General features: G+C 36.0%; 1 protein-coding gene across 1 annotated transcript in view; it reads left to right on the forward strand.

The window, feature by feature from the left end:
- PARVA (parvin alpha) overlaps positions 1 to 15550 on the forward strand; it is a 58145-nt gene extending 42595 nt beyond the window's left edge. The window contains exons 5-13 of the mRNA XM_010211804.2: positions 1479 to 1619; positions 3540 to 3655; positions 7412 to 7470; positions 8540 to 8559; positions 9850 to 9911; positions 10558 to 10626; positions 11980 to 12081; positions 12335 to 12407; positions 15193 to 15550. Coding sequence (XP_010210106.1) covers positions 1479 to 1619; positions 3540 to 3655; positions 7412 to 7470; positions 8540 to 8559; positions 9850 to 9911; positions 10558 to 10626; positions 11980 to 12081; positions 12335 to 12407; positions 15193 to 15269 — 719 coding nt within the window. The 3' untranslated portion in view covers positions 15270 to 15550. The remainder of the gene's footprint in view (positions 1 to 1478; positions 1620 to 3539; positions 3656 to 7411; positions 7471 to 8539; positions 8560 to 9849; positions 9912 to 10557; positions 10627 to 11979; positions 12082 to 12334; positions 12408 to 15192) is intronic.
- Positions 15551 to 20050: the final 4500 nt, after the last annotated feature.

Below are 20050 nucleotides of genomic sequence, written 5' to 3' on the forward strand. Positions count from 1 at the left end.
GCTGTTGGCTTGGAAGCTACTTTCTTAGTTATTACAGCTCATAAAGTGTCTAGTAAATTTCTTTTCGGTGTCTTAAACGAATCTTGAAACATCATGTGAGCACTTCCAATAAAGGCTATATAAACTGTTTCCCTCTATGAATGACTGTGCTGTTGAATACATACATTGCAGTAGAATGGATATGGCCCAGACTGGGCAATTTGATTCTCATGGGCAGACATCCAGTGACTTCACACAAAGCGGAAAAAGGAAACCCTAAGAAACAGCAGCCTTTTAGGCAGCTTTCATATGCTAGTAGTCCAGCCTCACTGTGTTTGGGAAGATATTCAACTGATGTGAGAACAAGATCAGCTCTTACAAAGTGTAATAATATGTTCTTTTGTAGAAGCACATTCATAGGAGACAGTGTTTTGTTTCTGTGTTTTTATCAGGGAGGCTTTATTACTAGATTTTCTTCTCTTAGTGTTAATGATCATGAGATTCCTGACAGTTACACAAAAGCATTAGCAACCATTGGCTTTCTAGGTAATAATAATGAAGCTTGTTTAACTTTTGACTCACATTTCTGTTAAATCCGTGGAGCAGAGTGCCACTACTCTTGAGTTAGGATGAACATCACTTACTTTTACTTGTTTTTCATGTTCCAGGCGGGTTGCTCATTTTCATCTTAGTCCGTCCTCAGTTAACTGAAACGTTCATGCTCACACTCTCAGTAGTTTAACAAACTCATTTCTTTTTGAATGATATGTCTAAACCAGTAAAGTTTAACGTGTGGACACAGTTCACACCAGACTTTTATTGATTTTGTTTAAATATGGTTCAAACAAGCTAAGTCATGTTTATATAAGCCCAGCAATCTGTATCCATTATTAATAAACTAGTTCATAAAATGTTTTAAAATCTGTTGTAAATTTTGAGTGCAGACAAGGGCTTATTGTTTAACAGATAAAAATTGTCCATGGCTTTATTTGCTTTTAAGCCTCCAAATATACTTGTTTGCATTTAGGATGCATCTTTCACCTGTGTAAATGTGGTATCACTTCACTTTTATCACAAGTGGGCCAAGTAATATCTGTAAATCTCTGGACACTGAGGGAGAAGCAGTACAAATGGAAGTGGTGAAACAAGTCTTTTTCAGCCAGCTAACATGGAGAATTCACTTCATTCAGTAGTAATAGAATAAAGGTACTTACCTTCTAGTTTGATATTTCCTAAAGGGAGTTGCAATACGTCTTTGCTGGTTGGTAGTGTGGTTTTCATTAATACTTTACTTTTCCCCTGGTAATGGGGAAATAAAGGAAAAATGTGGACTGTATCTTTAGGGGAAGTGCAGAAGAAAGTGGCTCTGGAAGTAAAGACTGAGAAAACTAGTTGTTTAAAATGTCTCATGTCCCCTGAATATATGTCTGGGTGCTTGGCATGTCTTTGTGTTTCTCATGGAGTTAACTGGCAGCTTTTTTTCTGCTATTATCACTCAGAGAAACTTGAAAGTGAGAAGCTGAATGTGGCTGAAGTTACTCAGTCTGAAATTGCTCAGAAACAGAAGCTACAGACAGTTCTTGAAAAGATCAATGAAACCCTTAAACTCCCGCCAAGAAGCATCAAGTGGAATGTTGACTGTAAGTTGCATGTTTCCAATGCTGTTCTCATTTGTTGACAGCCAAGACGTTATTGGTGTTATCTAGAATTCTTGAATATTCTGTGTTAAGGGGAGACTAAAATCTCATATTTATGGTAGAAGATACTCTACAGTAGAGGGAGGTAAAAGGAATGGGTGAACAGATGCAGTATAATCCACTTTCTCTACTGCTGCTCAAACTCCAGTTGGAATAAACTTGTTGTCCAGTTGCCTTTTTAGGAACTATCAAAATCCAATATTTTTGTTCTTAAGCCTGTGTACATAACAGATGAAGTTTTCTATTAGTAAATCGGATGCTGAATGGAGCAAGTACCTTACTTGAATGTAAAAAGTAGGCTGAAGGAAGGGTCCAGAGGCTCCTCTTTTGAATGGCACATACATGTGAATATATATGAATCGTACTTCTGATTGCTGAGGATAAAAACAGAACCACTAATTTTGCTTACAAAAGTCTCATCAAGGTCAGGACTTCAACCATCCTGGGTTACTGTATTAACAATGAATATAGCAATGTCTACATAGAAGGGGCCTCAGGAGCACAGCAGGAGTTATCTTAGGGGAAATATGTTGCAGGCAGTAGGTTTTCAACCCTTTTAGAAAATTAGCCTTTTCAATCTGCTTCAGAATCATTTGACACTGGTGAATATTTCAACCAGAATATAATTGTTATTTCCTGTCTTGTCTACCCATCTTGACCTGGGCTGTTTTGCACCAGATGTACCATTCCCAGCAAATCTGTGACAAGGAGAGAAATAGCTCCGGGGTGGAAGAGTGAACTTTAGGCATTGCTGAGTTAACCTTTATGTGGTCCCATTGAGTTTCCTGTCCCCTTCTGTCTCCCCAATCTCCATTTTTTTTTTATATTCTCTGTTATGCAGTTGGATGTGGGGTGTTCAGAGGGGCCTGACAATTTAGCTTCTAGTTTAAATTTTATGTTTTACATGTGCTCGAGAACTAAAATTTAGCTAAAGCTAAAGAGAGAGGCAGCAGCAGCTGCAGCCAGCTGCAGTACATATCAATGCAAGGCAGGCAGACTTCTTTGTAGTGTTCTGTTAAAGCACCTCATCCCTGATCCCTGGCTCCCCAGCAAAATTTGCAAGCAATGCTGCATTTCATGGGTATAGGTAGGTGGTGGAATCTCCACTGTGTAGTTGAGACTTGGACTGGAAAAATAAAGGAAAATAATATTTTAGTGAATATTCTGCTGCTGTAGCAATGATAGAGGATAGGAACAGGAGGAGGAAAGAAAGTGCTAAAAATCAGAAAAAAGCCAGTGGTTTGATATTTGATTAAAGACTTCCCACAGAATGTTTTTTGATATCTTGTAAGTCGTGTTAGTGTTAAATACCTGTATGAATCCGTCTGTTAAAAAGCTTCAATAACAAGAACTATAACAACTTGATGGGGAATGTTTGAGTCATTGAGTTTAGTAAGTTATTGCTTAAGGCTTCTGCCAAAATAGGCTCATTTGTTATCCTGCAGACATTGTGACACTTAAAAATGAATAAGTGCATGTCATGAATACAAAAATATCTTTCTGATAGCCCATAAATCTTTATTGAAATAAACGGAATAAAGGAACAGCAAGGAGACTGCATAGACTTCAAGTTGCTGTATGTGAAATCTGGCTTTTGCATTAGGTTTAGATTTCCATCTACGCAAACCTAAGGCATTCAGACATGTTGCAAAACCTAACACTGTGGTACTGACACCCATTATTTAATGAGCTGGATTCACATGAGCTGCTGAGCAGGAGGAGACACATAAAGGAGAGGTGCCTAAAAATGCCCTCTGACAGCAAGAGGATAAAAGTACTGTAGCCCCCTGTATCCTGAAAAGTAAAAATACTTCCTCTAGTTAATTTGCATTTTGTAACCTGTGCTTTTACTATCTATTTCAGCTGTTCATGCCAAAAGTCTTGTGGCAATACTTCATCTTCTGGTTGCACTGTCACAGTATTTTCGAGCTCCAATCAGGCTCCCAGATCACGTGTCCATTCAGGTTGTTGTTGTGCAGGTAAGAGAGGTGTTAACAGTTCCTGGCAGAGTTTGTGTTTGTTCATGCGTATGTCTGTATCTTTTTGGCTCACAAGTAACACACGTGTATGCTTCAACCTGAAAAAGGCAGAAGTGCTTTCGTAGTTTGAGCTGTGGCTCAGACTATCCTACTACTAAAGAAGTGGGCAGATTAACATTAAAAATATATGAAGCATATTGTTATAACATAACAGCATTGTTGTTATTGTAATGTATTTATTTATCAGCCAGTATGATCTCTTTAATTATTATTTTTGACAATCTTCTCACTTGTGTAGAGATGCAAGTCATCCTTGGCACTGAGTGATAAATTGTCACTGCTTATTACGTTCAGATTCATGTGAGGTGACTAAATGTTCTTTCAGCCTTATGCATGCTAATTTAGATTGCAGTGTTGGCTTTCTCATAAGCATGCAAACCCCCCCCCCCTTTTTTTTTTTTGCCAGTTTCCTTTTTCGAGTCTCATCCATGTAAGCTTTTCATGTTATTCTGTTTGTTGTTTTTCTTTCAGTTGGATTTGTTTGCTTTAGCTTGTTTGTCTTCCTCTCATTTAATTTGTTTTTCTTTCTCTCCAATGAACTCTGCCTTCATTTTTCACACTGTAACTACCTCTGATTTTATTTTTCACACTGCAGTTCTCTTTATTTTCTGTCTATTTTTGTCTTTTAACCAAAGTAGCCCTGAAGTATCTGGTGCTAAGAGCTATTACTCAGGTTGTGCATGATCGAAAAAATCCGTGAGACACATCTCAGAAACTAATCACTGCTTTTTAGTGTTCACATCAGACAAGTTTGGGAATAAGGTAATTTGCTGTGGGAGAAATTTGAAGGAGAGTCTCAGTCTCCTAGATGCTTCTCCAGAGCCTGATATCCAATTCTTTGACTCTGAAATTCTCCACATAGGATAGAGATGAGAGAGAACCCCAGCAGATCTGTACTTAACTTGTCTAGGGCTTCAGACAAAATTTATTTCCAAGCAATTTCTTTTGGATAATAGAAATACATTAATCACACACTTTTTTCCCCTCAAAATTCTACCAAAATCAGCTTAAAAAGTCAAGACTGTAGCAGGGCATCTTAGGGGACAAAACAAAGGGAGAAAAAAAAAAAAGCTAAACAAAAAGAAGAAGAACACATACATTAAAAAAAAAAAATCACATCTTGCATTCTGCTGTCTCTCCCTATGTCCAGACAAAATTCCCATTGAAGTCAATGGACATAATTCTCATTTAATAGGCTAATGTAGTTCAACAGCAAATCCACTGAAGTCAGTAAAGATAAACCAATTTAAAAACAATAAGTAGTGGGAGAATCTGGCTGACTCTTTTGCCTCTTAGCTACACAGCTGTAGCTCAAGTGCCGCTATAGTGCAGAGAAAGTGGTTGCACCAGAAGAAAATCCAAGTAATGTTGCAGAAGATTTCACCCTGCAGACCCAGATCCTTGCTGAAAGCCAATCAGGGGAACTCCATGGCTCTGCCAATTCCCATTAACTGAGCGTGGGGACCAATATTTTTACTGTAATTGTTTTTGTGACTTTTTATATTTTTATTTTATAGAGTTTTTTTTCTTTAAAAAAAATCTGTCTTTGATATTCTGTGGGACTGTTTCTGTATTATTCATCATGTGCTCTTTGAACTCAATGAAAGGTTTAATCAGCAATCAGCAGAACCAAAAGCCTAATTTACTATTTAAGCTTGCAAGGCTGGTGTTTCAAACCCTGCCTGATAGAGTATGTACAGCAAGACCATGTCCAGGGAGTCTCAGTAGACTATGTGGTGTCTGGTTTTAAATCCTCCTGAACAGGGTTTGCTAAAGATAGAGGATGTAACAGAGGGAGAGAAAAATCAAAGCATGAAGTACAGGAGGACTACCTTAATGCATTTCAGAATTTTGTTAGGTCTAGAAACACATAAAATGTGAGAGTTGCCGTGTTGGTTGTACATGACTTATTGAGCAAAGATATTTATAAAACATATGTCATGCCCAGCAGGTAACCAACAGAATTCTTAGGAAACCTTATGTTACCTTTGGCAGTATTGTACAAAAGCAGTTAACCATGAGAATTATATGAAGTCAGGGTTGTGAGCTGAGTTGGGAAGATTTGAGATACTTGGACCTTTTGCGGTTATTTTGTTTTACAACTTTGCTTTCCTTCCATACTGACAGCTTAAATAACTTTAAACAAAGCTTGTGCTCTATTTGATAATTTCTACTGAAACCAATGAATTTTTGTGGAGAGCTTGATCTGGCCATCATTTTGCCTCTTTTATTTTTTCTTTTTTTTTTTTTTTTTTTTTTTTTTTTGGTACTGCAAAAGATGATTAAATCATAATTTCCTTATGTGCTAGAGCTGGGTTTGAGAGCACATAATAATACTTGTGCATTTGCAGAGCAGCCAGGAAGGATTTAGAATATTTTGAGCATTGGAACAGCATTTCTTGGGTGCCCTAACTGCTGTAAAGGAAAGCTAGGAAATTAAGAAATGCTTAGCAATATGCAAGGTATTTAGTAACAGGCTTGTAACAGCTGTAGAGGAACATCCCCTAAACCCCATCCCGTTGATCTAAACCCAGGACTGCATCTGCTGAAGGGGATGTGTTATCTTCTTCAAGGCAGGAAAATACAGCAGCCCTGTTCATGTGCTTCATTGCTGGGGCAGGAGCCGTCTGGTCTCTTACCTCCCTTTTTAGAGAAAAAGTTGAAAAAGTTGTTTGCATTAAGGACTTTTCCAAAAGGTTACTTCTTTCTTTTCCATGTAGAAGGCAAGTCTAAGACCAGCATAAATATATTTTTTTCATTTTCTGATAATGACAAGGAATGAAGAATCTTGAATAATTGCCTACTGTCTAGACTTTACATGCAGTTGTCAGCATTTGCCTTACTTTCCTCTCTGTATTGCAAAATTTCACAAATCCCAGTGAACAGAATTAACAGAGAGAACACAGAGAGTCAAAACATACGTGCAGAATGCACACCACCAGCAGATGACTGTGATCTGCATGCTGGAAGCAGATGCTCCTGCTTTTTCATTATCCAGCTGACTCAAATGGTGACCATTTAAGTTGGCTCCTGCCATTTTGTGTACTACTTCTAGGCACAGGCCACTAAGCTTCACATACAAGAGGTTTCTTGTATCAAGAGGGCATTGGTGTCAATAGATATATAAGCAGCAACAGGGCTGGGGTCTGGATCAGGCTGTGAATGGATTATCTTCCTTTTTTGTTTTCCTTCACAATCGATTTAGCCCTCTATGTGGAGAGAAGTAAAAAAACAGAATGACTGAAGCAGAAAACGATGTCCATGAACAGGACAGAAGGAACAGCTAGCCAGGGGTGGGAGGAGGGCAGATTTGCCGAAGATGAAGCCTTGGCACCATCAGCCTTGCTGTTCATTGAAATACAAGACTTAGTTTGCCTCACCAAGATATACCTCTCCTAAAATACTTACATATGTGCTTAGGTGTTTCAAATGTCTTGCTGAAATGGACCCTTTGAAAGACAAGTCAGTCAAGAACAATGGAAAGAAATACTTCCTTGCACAGGTGGAGTTTCATGTTTCTTGTTATTAAACAGTAGGGCCTTCTGAAATGTTTGCAAGGTGAAAAAGTATATTACAGTACATTTGAAAATGTTATTTTTCAGGTTTCTTAACAGATTAAATGTGTAGATTACAATTTTTACCATACTCAAAGCATTGAAATTTACTGAGAAATATGTCGCTTTTTATTTTTTCCAGAAACGAGAAGGAATCCTCCAGTCTCGACAAATCCAAGAGGAAATAACTGGTAACACTGAGTATGTCAACACCACTCTTGCCAGCAGTTCAGTAATTGAACACAGATGCATCTCAAAAATTCAACCATTTGCTGATATTTAGGTTTTGGTATTGGGGTTCCAGGAAAGATGATGCATCAGCCAGTGATTGTATTTTAGCCTTTGCAGAAGCTGCAAACATGCTTCTAAAAATAAAAAATAAAAAAAAAAAAGCATTGTGAAATGCAGAGCTGAGAAACTAAAAGCAGGAGATGAGCAGGATAAATGAGAAGACATGAAAAACATAGAAAATTTCTGCATGTAAAGGAATTTATTTTGCAACATTTCAAGTAACATAAACACAATACTGTATTCAGTAGTCCTTTAAACAAACCAGAACGATGTGTCTTATTCTTTTATGTTGAAATTTATTTGATAACAACTAGATTATTTCAGAAAGGAATATAATACAATTAATATTTTGCTAGGCGTTTGGATTTTGGAGATGGAAAGTGACAGTAGTAAGTCTTGTGCATACCATCTAACTGGGCAATTTATAAAGGAAAAGTTATTTCAAAGCCAACAGAAAGCAAAAGTGGAATATTCTAGTTTTTAATGGAGAGAGTTCAGATGATTGACTTATTAATCTTTATGGATTTACTTATATGTACTGCAGTTCTTCAGAACTTAGTCCAGGCATTGCTTTGACTGGAATTGTTTTGCAGTTGATGTGGAAACTGCAAATGGAAAAAGTTTTCATAAAATAAACATGAAAGAGCCCTTTTTACACAGGCAAGGTGTGTTGATTTGGTTCAATAGTAGGAAATCTGAGATCTGATCTCACCATGAGACTTTAGTGAAGCCAAGAGATATTATGCTGACTGAGTCAAGATTAATTCAAATTCAGTTAGAATAACTTGATGAATGTTCTCTTAATTCCATGGGTCTAGTCCAGTTTTCACCAAGCCAAAGATCTGGCCACATATGCTGTTTTCTTTAGCAGCACAATATATTTAAGTGAATTATATGTAATTGTTTTTCCTTTTTCTTTTTTCTTTTCTTTTTTCTTTTCTTTTTTCTTTTCTTTTTTTTTTCTTTTTTCTTTTCATAGGGCATTATCAGGAAGGCATGGTAAGTTCATTTGCTTATTATCTTTTTCTTCAGGCAGCCAAAGTATGCATTAGTTCTTGTACAGATAGACACTTTGATCACACTGCGGAGAGGAAGGAGATGATTTTTGTTTTCCCTGGCATATACATGAATGCAGTGCATGTGTTTATATAAAAAAAGTATATGTAAAAATATAAATGCACACACACGTATAAAACATATCTATAGCAGACTTTTATGGTACTTAACAAAAGGAGAAAAGCATCAAATCAGTCTTTGCATCTCTAAAACGTTTTTCAGTGCTTTTCAGCATGTCTTAAGTTTACAACTTTGTTTTGTTGTTTTACCTCCAGAAAATTATTGTAATAGTACTGATGGTCACCAGTTCCCTGTATAATACAAAATCATGTCTTATGATAAATCAGCTGGTAAAGTTGTTGCCTTTCTTGCATACACTGCCTGCTTACACCATATTGAGTTTGGGTAATTTTTAAACAGTTCCAGTTTCAGTGCAAGTTTTCATGGCTAGTATTGCTTATTGTCCAATACTGAGCCAGGCTAAATGCCTGGCCAACAGAAAACACTGGCCTGAGAAGCTGAGGCAGAATCCCACCAAGAAATGAGCATTTGCTAATAATTTCATTGTAATAGTTGTCCTGAGCAAACTCTTGCTTTGTGTAACACGTCTTCTACAAGTGCAATTGAATCTACTTCAGCAAATTTTATTGACGAATGTGACTTTTTGTGCAGTCATTCTGTATCACTCAGGAGACTCTGTATTACTCTGAGCAATTTTCAAATCTCTGAAAAGACTCAAGCTTTTTTTTTTTTTTTTTTCCTTCTCTCTAGAAGATGGTACCACTGTAGTGGTCCTACCACTGCCAGTTACAGTATGACTAACCATAAATGCAGTCAGCTCATCATAACATGCATACTGTAGCCCACAGGGAAAATTTTCTTAGATGTAAATTCATGTTCTACTGCAGAAAAATGATTTGGCTACTTAGTTCCCTGTATCTGACTGTTTAAAGTTTTATGTACAAAGATACTTGTATTTGTTATTTTTTTGAGAAGTGGAGTTAATAGTTATTCTGAATCCTACTGCAAAACGATGCTTTCTGCAAATAATAGAGAATAATAACAGCTTATGGCAAGACAGAAATGTGCAAAATATATAGTACTTGGAAAACAAAGAATATCCTGAAACCTTTTGCTGACTCTGTCTTCAACAATTGTGGTTTTTAATAAGTGTTTATTATGCAGTCAGACAACTGCTGCTCAGCATTTTAACATCTCCAAATGTTTTTTCAGAACGAGATGCATTTGACACTTTATTTGATCATGCTCCAGACAAGCTCAATGTTGTGAAAAAGGTTAGAAGGACTATATTTCTCAAGTATGTCGTATGTGCATGTCCATTCTTTGTGTGAGCATATTTATGTGTGTATATATATATGTAGTATATGAAGAATACATGCAGAATACAATTATAGTTTGCATACATTAAATACGATTATGCTTTAGACTGAAAATGAAAAATAGCTTATCCATTATTATAATGTTATTTTTTTATGGTTAGCAGCATGAACTTAACTTTAGAACACAGAACAAGATGTAGTTGTCAAAATTTCCATCATATAAATATTCTCATATGGTGTATGCTGAAAAGAACTGGGCTGGTAGATTTGGTTTATTGCTATCAAAGATGTATCCAGTTGACAACTGCTAAGGGTCTGACCTTGAGTATTTTGGCTGCTGTCGGATTTGAGTGGAGTCCCGTTATCTAGTTCTCTATAGTCTGCTACTAGTTTTTTTTTTAAGAATTATTGTTTTTGACAATATGTTTTTTTTATTTGCATTGTGCTTTTTATATTTCTGCTCTTCCTTCTAAAAAAAAAAAGTTTTTTTTTTTAATATCACATTCCAGTTTTAAAAATTGTATTGCAGCCTCTTTGTTTGTGCAGGTTCTCCTCTGACTGGAGTTCATACTATATGGACTAACTTGTTCTCATGTTTCAGACTCTCATCACATTTGTGAACAAGCATCTCAACAAACTGAATTTGGAGGTCACTGAACTGGAGACGCAGGTAGAGTTTTATAGCCTTTCCTAAATGGGAGGAATAGTTGTACTGTGTTAAACACTATTGCCCCACATTTATCCAGAAATATAATGGAATTAGTACCAATGATCAGTTAGGTTGGTTAGGTTGTTATTTCAGCTGAAAACCCTTCAATTCTAAATAGACTCATAAAAAAAAACTTCACCTATTAAGCAGAGATATTATAAAGACAATTGCATTTCTCTAGAAGAGTTTTATGCTTTCACTGACATAAGTAACTGATACTAATTCTGGCATAATTAACTGATGCTAATTCTTTATACTGCTCTAAGAAGACCTTGTGCCAGTCTTGGTCAGGAAAGAACTGTGCACTTGGTTAGGTCCAGCTTCAAGTTAAATAGTTATTTCCTGCTTACCTTTACAGAAACAAGTATTCTCATGGGATTCCGATGAATTTTCAGTGAGACAGGTTCATGCGACTAAAGCTACTCAAGTGTATAGGTAGCTGTGCAGCTAGGCTGCTGGCTTTATTACACCTCAAAAATAATTTGATACATGGGCTTTTTTTTGTGTACTTGGTTGCTAAATTGGCTGGAAAGAAGCTGACAGAAATAACTTATGCCCTGCTGTATTAGAACATCCCCATGTGAACAAATGCAGCAGGTATAAGAAAATTACAAGATCAGACAATAAGGGTGGTATCTGTACCCCAGGTGCAAGAAATACGTGGGTGGTATTATTTATCAAAATAAGAAAAAAAATGTCTTCAAGACAGGCTTTATTCTATGTCTTTCTCAGTGTACTGAGACACTTGATGCCATAGTAATGAGACTGAGACACTCTTTACAAAATATCCATGGATGTTGCTGTTTTTCAGATTGAACTGTGTATGCATTATAGCAATTAGCTATCTTCCATTTATAATTGCATATACTGAAATTTAGATTGACATAGACTTGTGGAACATGGAAGAACATAGTTCCTTGTTTCCTTGTTTCTTTCAACATGCTGAATTGCAGTGCATGCAGTGCAGTTGCACCTTCATTCTGCTTTTCTCACCTCTGGGAATGAAAGCTGTTTGATGGCTGGAAGGGTGGCTGTTCTGATTCCCCACAACTAAGTAAATAGAATATAAATGAAAGCAAGGGTGCTTTCAGACCACCTGTCTTTCCAGGAACTTTATTCTGCGTGTGTGTTTTAGCATGAGGTCAGTTTTGGTCAGGGCGCAACACAATATACTAACTAAATAAAATGTATGCATGCAGTTTAAAATATGATAGCTTGTTGACTGTTTTGCATTAGACAATATATATTTTGCTCATTAAGCAAAGCAATGAGATGTTCGTTCAGGCAGTGTACTGAGAAATGTCTTTTTTACAGTTTGCAGATGGTGTATACTTAGTCCTGCTGATGGGTCTCCTTGAGGGCTATTTTGTTCCTCTGCACAGCTTTTTCTTGACTCCTGATAGTTTTGAACAAAAGGTAATTGGATTTCATTTTTCTCTTGAAAACAAATAAACAAACAAACATGTCCAGCAGTACCACCTTCACCACTCAAGAAAAAAGGTGAAAATCCACAATGGACTGTCTGGATTCCATGGACCAGATATTCCCTTTGTAGAGAGAGTTCTATTTGCTTTCTCCTTCCAAGTTTCTGGGTTTAACCACAGCTTGTTCTGACAGCTTACACTGTATTGTATATGCTTGATAATGACTACCTTCATTATATTACTAGGTCCTTAATGTATCATTTGCCTTTGAGCTAATGCAAGATGGTGGATTGGAAAAACCAAAGCCAAGACCAGAAGGTATATATTTCACTTCTTTTTCTATCTCCTTAACCTTTAGGGAGGATCCAGATCTAGGCAGAATAAAATGAAGGTTAAAGGGCAATCCAACAGGGAAAGACAAGATACATTTTGAAGTGCTCAGATACTCTGTGTTTTAGAAAGTTGATAGGTGCCTTCAAATGTTGTGAGACTTCCCGACTTGCATAGCCAGGGAAGGATTTGTTTGACTAAACACTGGTTACAGGACACTGATTCACCTTGCTTTGTGTGGGACACTCTTGTCATTCCTCTCACAAGAAGTTAGGACTTCTCACCATACAGAAACTGGACTTCCCAACAGGATTAGTAGCTGGGCTTTGCCTGATTACTCACCGTAATAATCAATGTATTTGAGTTTTCAAGACCCATTGCAGAATCACCTTCCGCCATGCACACAGGACTTTCCAACCATAATACTGACTTGATTGTCAGTCTCAGAGGACTTGGAAGAAATATGCTATCAATATTAAGCTAATGTTCAGTTTTACTCCTAATCCTCTGAATTAGCCTCTCTGGAGATTCAGACTCACATCTTTGAATCAGGTTTTGCACTGTTCTGTCCCTTTTCCATCCCTCCGATCTTCCAATTCATAACAGCAACAGACACACTTTAAAACCAAACAAAACAAAAACAAGAAACCCAAGCCTGGTGGGACCACATGTCGCAGAACTGAACCTATGCTGCCTGTGTCTTTAAGCTGGATTTACCCAGCCTCTTTTTTCACTTCTTTTGATGACTTGAGCTCTTATCCACAACCCTGTTTTAACTATGTCAGTGGTGTTTCTGTCACTAACTTTTGTGTTTGAAATAGTCAAAGAGAGAACAGGGAAATAGTGAAATCTAAGGATCCAAGTAAAACAGAGAATATCTGTGATCTCTTACTCCCCATGGAGGTTTAAAATTCTTATGGCATTTAATTTTTCAGGTATTTATTGCTCTAGGGGACAGATAATTTTTCCAATATAAATCAAGCCATAAGGATATTTCAGCGTATATAAGTCATTTCTTGTGCAATTATTGAAATGCTTAATATGAAACTTCCTGTTCAATGTGAATGGAAAAACACATCTGGTTTATGTGTTGTTACATTGGGCACAATGCCCATACTTAAAATTTCCAATAAGCAAAAGAGTATTGAAAAGGATCTTACTCTAAATGTGTATGTTAAGTACTCTGTAAATTCCTATGCTGTTTCTCTGACGTTCTGGAGGAAAAAAACACTGAAAAGTGCTTCAGAATATGAAAAACATATTTAGTGCAAAAAAGAATGTGGTTAAATGAGTATGAAAACTAATGGTTTTTATGAGTTCAACAGTTTATTTGGATTATTCACAATATAATTGAAAATGTTTTAAAAAGCTTTCTATGACCTTTTACTTTAAAAGTGGTCAGAACATTAATCTACTGAGTCTATAATGAATTCATTTGCAGTTTGAGCTCTTCCAAATAACTTCTTGAAACATGTACATCAAAACCAAACCTAAGTTTCTCTTTTTCAAAATTGCAACTAGTAAAACTTTATACATGTTAGTTGAACACAATATAGCAATAGAAATGTCTCTTCTTTCTTTGGAATTGCACCTCTTTTTAGTGTAGTCCTTTCTTTCTGTTTTCATAGTGGGATCTCATGGTAACCTTGCAAAGACTGTCAAATTTGTCTATTAGGAAATGAGGGAGATGTGTGAGTTGCTACTGACAAGAAAGAAGAAACTGGCTTAGACTTGTAAAAACAGTATTGCAAGGTATAGGAAAATGGTGTGGGGCAATATGCCCTTCCTGTAGCTTTCACACTTAGACACAGTAAAATAAGACCTTAGTGTAGATAAATATAATGGCAAAACTACATGGTAATTATACAGTTTACTAGGTTTACTTGCAAGCTCTGAAGATAAGAGAGATAAGAGTACTTACACACTATCTGCTTTATACCTTCATGCTCAATTCCAAAGACCAAAATATGAGATTAAGATACACGGTCAAGAGAGATGGTGCTTTTCTGATGGGCAATGCAAAGCCCCAGCTTGAGATGGTGTGAATATCCCTTGACGCACTAACATATATTCCTGCAATAGTTAATGTCAATTTGTTTTATAGATTTCTTGTAAAATAATATTGACTTTCTCTACAACTTCTCTTGGAAACAGCAAGTATTTGTTAGCGTTTTCTTTCACAGAAATTCTTTACTTTAGATATTGAGTGTCAAAAGACTGAATCAGCCATGTACATCAGCTAACCAAAATAATTTTCAGAAATATCTTCTGGGCCACCTGCACATCTTTAGATCTTCTAGAAAAGCTAGCCTTGCCTTTGCAAATATCTTGCTGAAATTAGGCCTAAAAAAGGAAGTTGTAGCCCAGAATGATCCATGCCCTGCAGTTCTTAAATAAAATAATTTCACTAGTTGCTGCCAGCTGATTTTTCAAAACCATTAGTTTTCAGCCACAATCACCTGAAGATTCAGTTTTGTAAATACACATGACCCTATGAACAATCTGTCTCCTGTAGGTTACATTTGTACTTCAGTACCAACAGAGATTTGTGTCCTTAACTACCAGTAGTTGAAAAACATCTGGTTGAGTTGGTTGAGTTTAAAAACTGTCCCCTATATTTCTACTCTTTATTACCATCTTTGTGGTTGTAATGCTTATGAATATGCATCTGAGCAATGAAAGGGAGAGAAAAGTGGACACTTTATCTGCAAATGTATTGGGCCTATGGAGTTACTAATAGGTTTTTCCCTGTGTTTTTTTTTTTCTCCCCTAGATATTGTAAATTGTGATTTGAAGTCTACACTGAGAGTACTGTACAATTTGTTCACTAAGTACAGGAATGTGGAGTGAAGAATTGATTTGGAACAGCGAAGGAGAGTTAACAAAGAAAACATCATCACTAGCACATTTTTCATCGGTATTCCTGTGCGTCTTTAACCTGAAAGGAACTAAATCATTTATCTGAAGAATTTTTAATTGATTATTCTTGCACTAGTATTTTCATAGTAGATTTACAACTAAGGCTGTGTAAAACTGATCTAAAATATAAAGAAAGATGTTTAGAGGAATCTATCTGGGTATTTTTGGCAAGAATCCATGTCTCAATAATCTCTCAGTCTTCATGCTGTTCTGCAATAGGTGAAAAGCAATCAAAAAGATTTAATTCATATTAGGCTTTGAAATCAATAATAGGAAATTTCTGTTTTGAATATCTATCTGTTTTGAATATCTATTTTATTATTTTACCTATATTTTTTCTAATCTGGGGAGGGGAAAAGTATTCTCTATCCACAGTAAGATGGTTGCATTCTATTTGTGAGAAATATGCACAAGCAGAAACAGTTCAATACTCTTGTTCACATCACAGCTAATAAGAAAAGACTTTCTCAAGCACTTAACCTGATTAATTTGGATTTCCAGTGCTGTTGGGCTTGAATTTTATGGATACAAACTGAAGTGACTACTTATTCCTTCAGAGTTGCTATTACGTGATGCTCTGCTTTAGATATATATTTTTGAGCATTCACCATAAGCACACTTTTAAGATTGCTCACTTGATTTGGTCCAATGAAGAGATCTTTTCTGCAAAGTCCACATTTCAAAAAGAAAAACTGTATAATGCAGTTCCCTGTTTGTATTATTGGCATAGTATTAAGAAAGCAAGAGAATAGCCTCTTTCACTATTAGTAGCTGATTGTCAGGTTGTAAGCTTAGATTCGTTACTAAATGGGATTTAGAATCTGTCACTTTGGTTGATTTTATGATGAATGTATATTTCTGTGTAATATCCAACACCACAAAAAAAAAAAAAAAAGAGAGAGAGAGATTTTTCATAAAAATTCCCTTAGCATTTCATATGCAAAAACACTGCTTTTAGGTCAAAGCTACTCCCATCTGTAAAGGCTTGATTAAAGGTTAAGCTTCTTTGATCATTTTATGTGACTATGAGGAGTACTTTTGTTCTTATCTTGACCAAGTATAAGCTGCGATCTTTTTGGTTTCAGTTTTAAACAAAGCCACACAACAGAACTGGGAATGGATTCCTCTGTCAGACAAATATCAAGCACCAGTCTGTTTCCGTAAAGAAGCCTGATAGAGGCTGTCTGGCGTGAGTGTAAATCATCGGACACTACACTGGCATAAGTTGAGGAGTAAGTTAATCATTTGCTAGAGGTCTTGATGCTACTATTAGATAGCTTTCTAAAAGAAGTTTTTATTCCAACCACAGATTCTTGGGCTCTTGAGTTACACAGTAAGGGAAAAAGTCCTTAGGCAGAAATTATGGGACTATTTAGAAATCTTTGGGCTGTTTAGTGCAGGAAGGAGAATTTTGAATAGTCATCTGATTATGATTGAACTGGTATAGATGAAAGAGAAAGCAATCTGTCCACTATTGACCTTGCTATAAATTTTTTTTTCAAATTTTTGGGATTTTTATTTTAGTTGTAAATTTTTAATGTATAAATTTCTAGTAAAACTCTAGTACAGAGTGAAGGCAAGTAATTACATTCTGTCTTTGATGAACACTAACTGATGTTAAATAAGTTGATACTGGCTTCTGCTGGGGGGGAGCTATAGTAATTATTGTACTGAGAAGTAAATATCAGCTTTTGCAAAAGAAAGGTCAATATTAATTCAAAAGACAATAAACCTGGACGTCCACTGAATCCAGAGATCAATATCTGTATCATTATATCTGTTCTAAATATCTTCATTAAAATGCTGGATTCCTCTATTTTTTTTTAACTGAACTTCTCAAGTTAGAGGTGCAGAAAAGAACAAATACTTGCCTTAGCTAAATCACTAGGCATTTTGATCTCAATGAAAATAAGCATATGTTTTCACTAACCTATTATATCATTGATCTTTTGGAGAAGCTAAACATTAGGAATTTACCAAGCATTTTTTAAGCAAATTGTGAGATGAAACATCTTGTGTATATCCTGGCTGCAATATCACATTGTTCTAACATTTCACTTTTAAGTTGTTCATTTGCAAACCTAGGCTGCAGTAGTTGTAATAGTTAATTAACAAATGTGTGATAATTTTTCTGCAGATCATACTCAGCTGAAATACTTTTTCACATCTCATCAGCAGTGCCAAGACATTTTGAATGTCCTTTTCAGGAGTGCACTTTCCTTAAAGAGAGTTATTCAGGTAAAGGAAAACAGTTAGGAACAGTGAGACTGGGTTTTTGTTTGGGCCTGAAAATACATAATCCTGTGGTCTACGGGTGTGACATTTCTGGAGATCACGAAGCCTGTTAGACTCCACTTTCCATCTTTAAAAAACATAAAGCTGATACAGAAAGGGGAGATACTTGTGCTAAACTGCAGTTTTGCAGAACAGCAAAATGCAAATCTTAAAAACAAACAAACAAAAAGACTGTCCTATGGTAGGAATTCATGTAAATTAAAATGTGTTATAAAAACAAGAGCATCATATCTAAATGTAAACCCATGTGATACTTTTAACACATGCACACAAACAGTAGTATATGCTGCCATGTAGGAGTGGATCACTGCTTATATTTTTGACAGTACAGATTTAACAAGCTATCAGATAAATACAAAAAACTAATATACAGATTATATCTAATATTTATTGCTTTGGTATAGAATATTATAGAAATATAGACTACTACTATAGAAAGTTTGCTCTTCAACATTCAGTGTAGGCCAGCAGCTTCCTTCAGGGAAGTGAAATGTTATCTTAGCTGGGGCAAATTCTGCTGACACCTAGGATGCTTTTATTATATGCACAGCAGTGTATATGAATGTATGGCTGAATGCAGAATTTGCCTCACTGTTTCTATTAGGGTAGAAGTTGTTTATGTTTCAGGTCAATCTTGGTCTTATTTATATTACTATGAATAATATCAAAATCAATGCATTTAGCCCACAAAATAAGATCTGAACAGTACCTGGAGAGGCCTGTTCCTTCTCTGACTACAGAGGCAGCCTCTGGTCTTGAGACTGCTGAGACTGCTCTCTTTGTGCTTTGCCTTGGTTCCTAAGGTCAGATGGCATGAGTCCAGGCCACTGCCTTAACATCTCATGATGATCTCTGGGTATGACCCACTGAACCAATGTGTTCCTATGGGGTGTTCTGTCTCCTGGAGGCCCACAGGTTTCTGAGCCCACAGAAGCCTGTTAGAGGCTTGGCATGAAAGTCAAAAGGACAAAAAACGTTTCCACCATCAGGGCACTATGAAACTGACAAACAAACAGGGTGTTCTCTGCTTCTGTGACTTCCATTTGCTATAGCAGCTGTGGGGTATCAAACTCTGGTGGAGACAGGCCTCTTCTGTCTGCTGACAAAACCCAGGAGATTCAGACACATGATTTTTTTTTTTCAAAGGAGAGCTACAGATTTTTGTAATATGTCCAACAGAGATTGTCAAAATAGTTATCTAAAATCTTAGTAACCTCAGGTCAGCTCCTTTCAAATTTCTTTCCCAGCTCACTAGCATTAAGTCACTTTAAATAACAGGAAAAGATGTCAAAGGAATCCTTGCATCGTTTCACCTGACACCCACACATCAAGCACATAACTGTTTTGCTCTATAGTTCAGGGAGAGTTAGGGACTCGGTGTGTCTGTTACTGAAGTGGATGAGCACAGAATACCTTGTTTGAGCTATTTCAGGGTCTGTAGATATCTCCCTGTTATAGGGGAAACAGCAGCCCTTGCAGCCCCAAAGTTCAGACACTTGAATGGACCAGCGCATGCTGGATAAGATCCTAATCTACTTCTGTTGACTCTGGACCAAGTTGCTTGTTGGCATATTTCCATATAAATCAATGGCATGTCATCAACAGAGCATTTGGTCCCTTCTCTTTTACAGAGGCTTACGTTATTTGTGTATGGTTTACATTCAAGCAAACTACACAACTGAGAGAAATACTACTTGATTGACCTTTGTTTATACTCATTTTCAAAAAATATGTTTTTAAAATTGTATTTCTGACTAGTTTAGCAAACACCTTTTGCCAAAACACAAAGCTGTAAACGAGAATGGCTTCTAAAACTGGTATTTTTTTTCATTAGAAAGATATATATTATATTTAATATACTACATATTAGCTTTAGGTTTACTTTTTTTATTCTTGTTCTATCAAAGCAGTCTTCATGCATTGCCTGTGTGTTTGACAAGAACTCAAAGAAGAACAGTGCCTTTGAAAACTTCTGCAAGATTTTCTTCACAGTACTTTTGTTATTTTACTATGAGTATTAGTGTGGGTTTTCTCTTTACAGATAATGTACACTTAAAGGCAGAAGAAATCCTTTTTAGAAGCTTAAAAAATATTATTTTAAACTAGTTTTAAATATCACATGAAAAATAGTCCGTTACAAGTAGACAATGTCACCAAAATTAAACATACCTCAGTATCTGCAGATTTTTTAAAGAGATTTTGATTCATTAAACATTTACTAGGGCTAAACTTTTGTATTTTGATGATACAATCTTTGTGTCTATTTCTATTTATAAATTAAGAGGTTTTTTTCTGTATTATATTACACATTGAAACACTTTTAGTATCATTTAAATATTTGATTATAAATTTTAAGATCAAATTCATTAAAAAAACACACAATAAAGATTTGCAAAATTTGCTTAAAGTATGTATCT

The sequence above is a fragment of the Tinamus guttatus genome, unplaced genomic scaffold, assembly GCF_059628265.1.
Source record: "Tinamus guttatus ecotype Peru unplaced genomic scaffold, ASM5962826v1 Tinamus_guttatus_pri_ptg000240l, whole genome shotgun sequence".
NCBI classification, from domain to species: Eukaryota; Metazoa; Chordata; class Aves; order Tinamiformes; family Tinamidae; genus Tinamus; species Tinamus guttatus.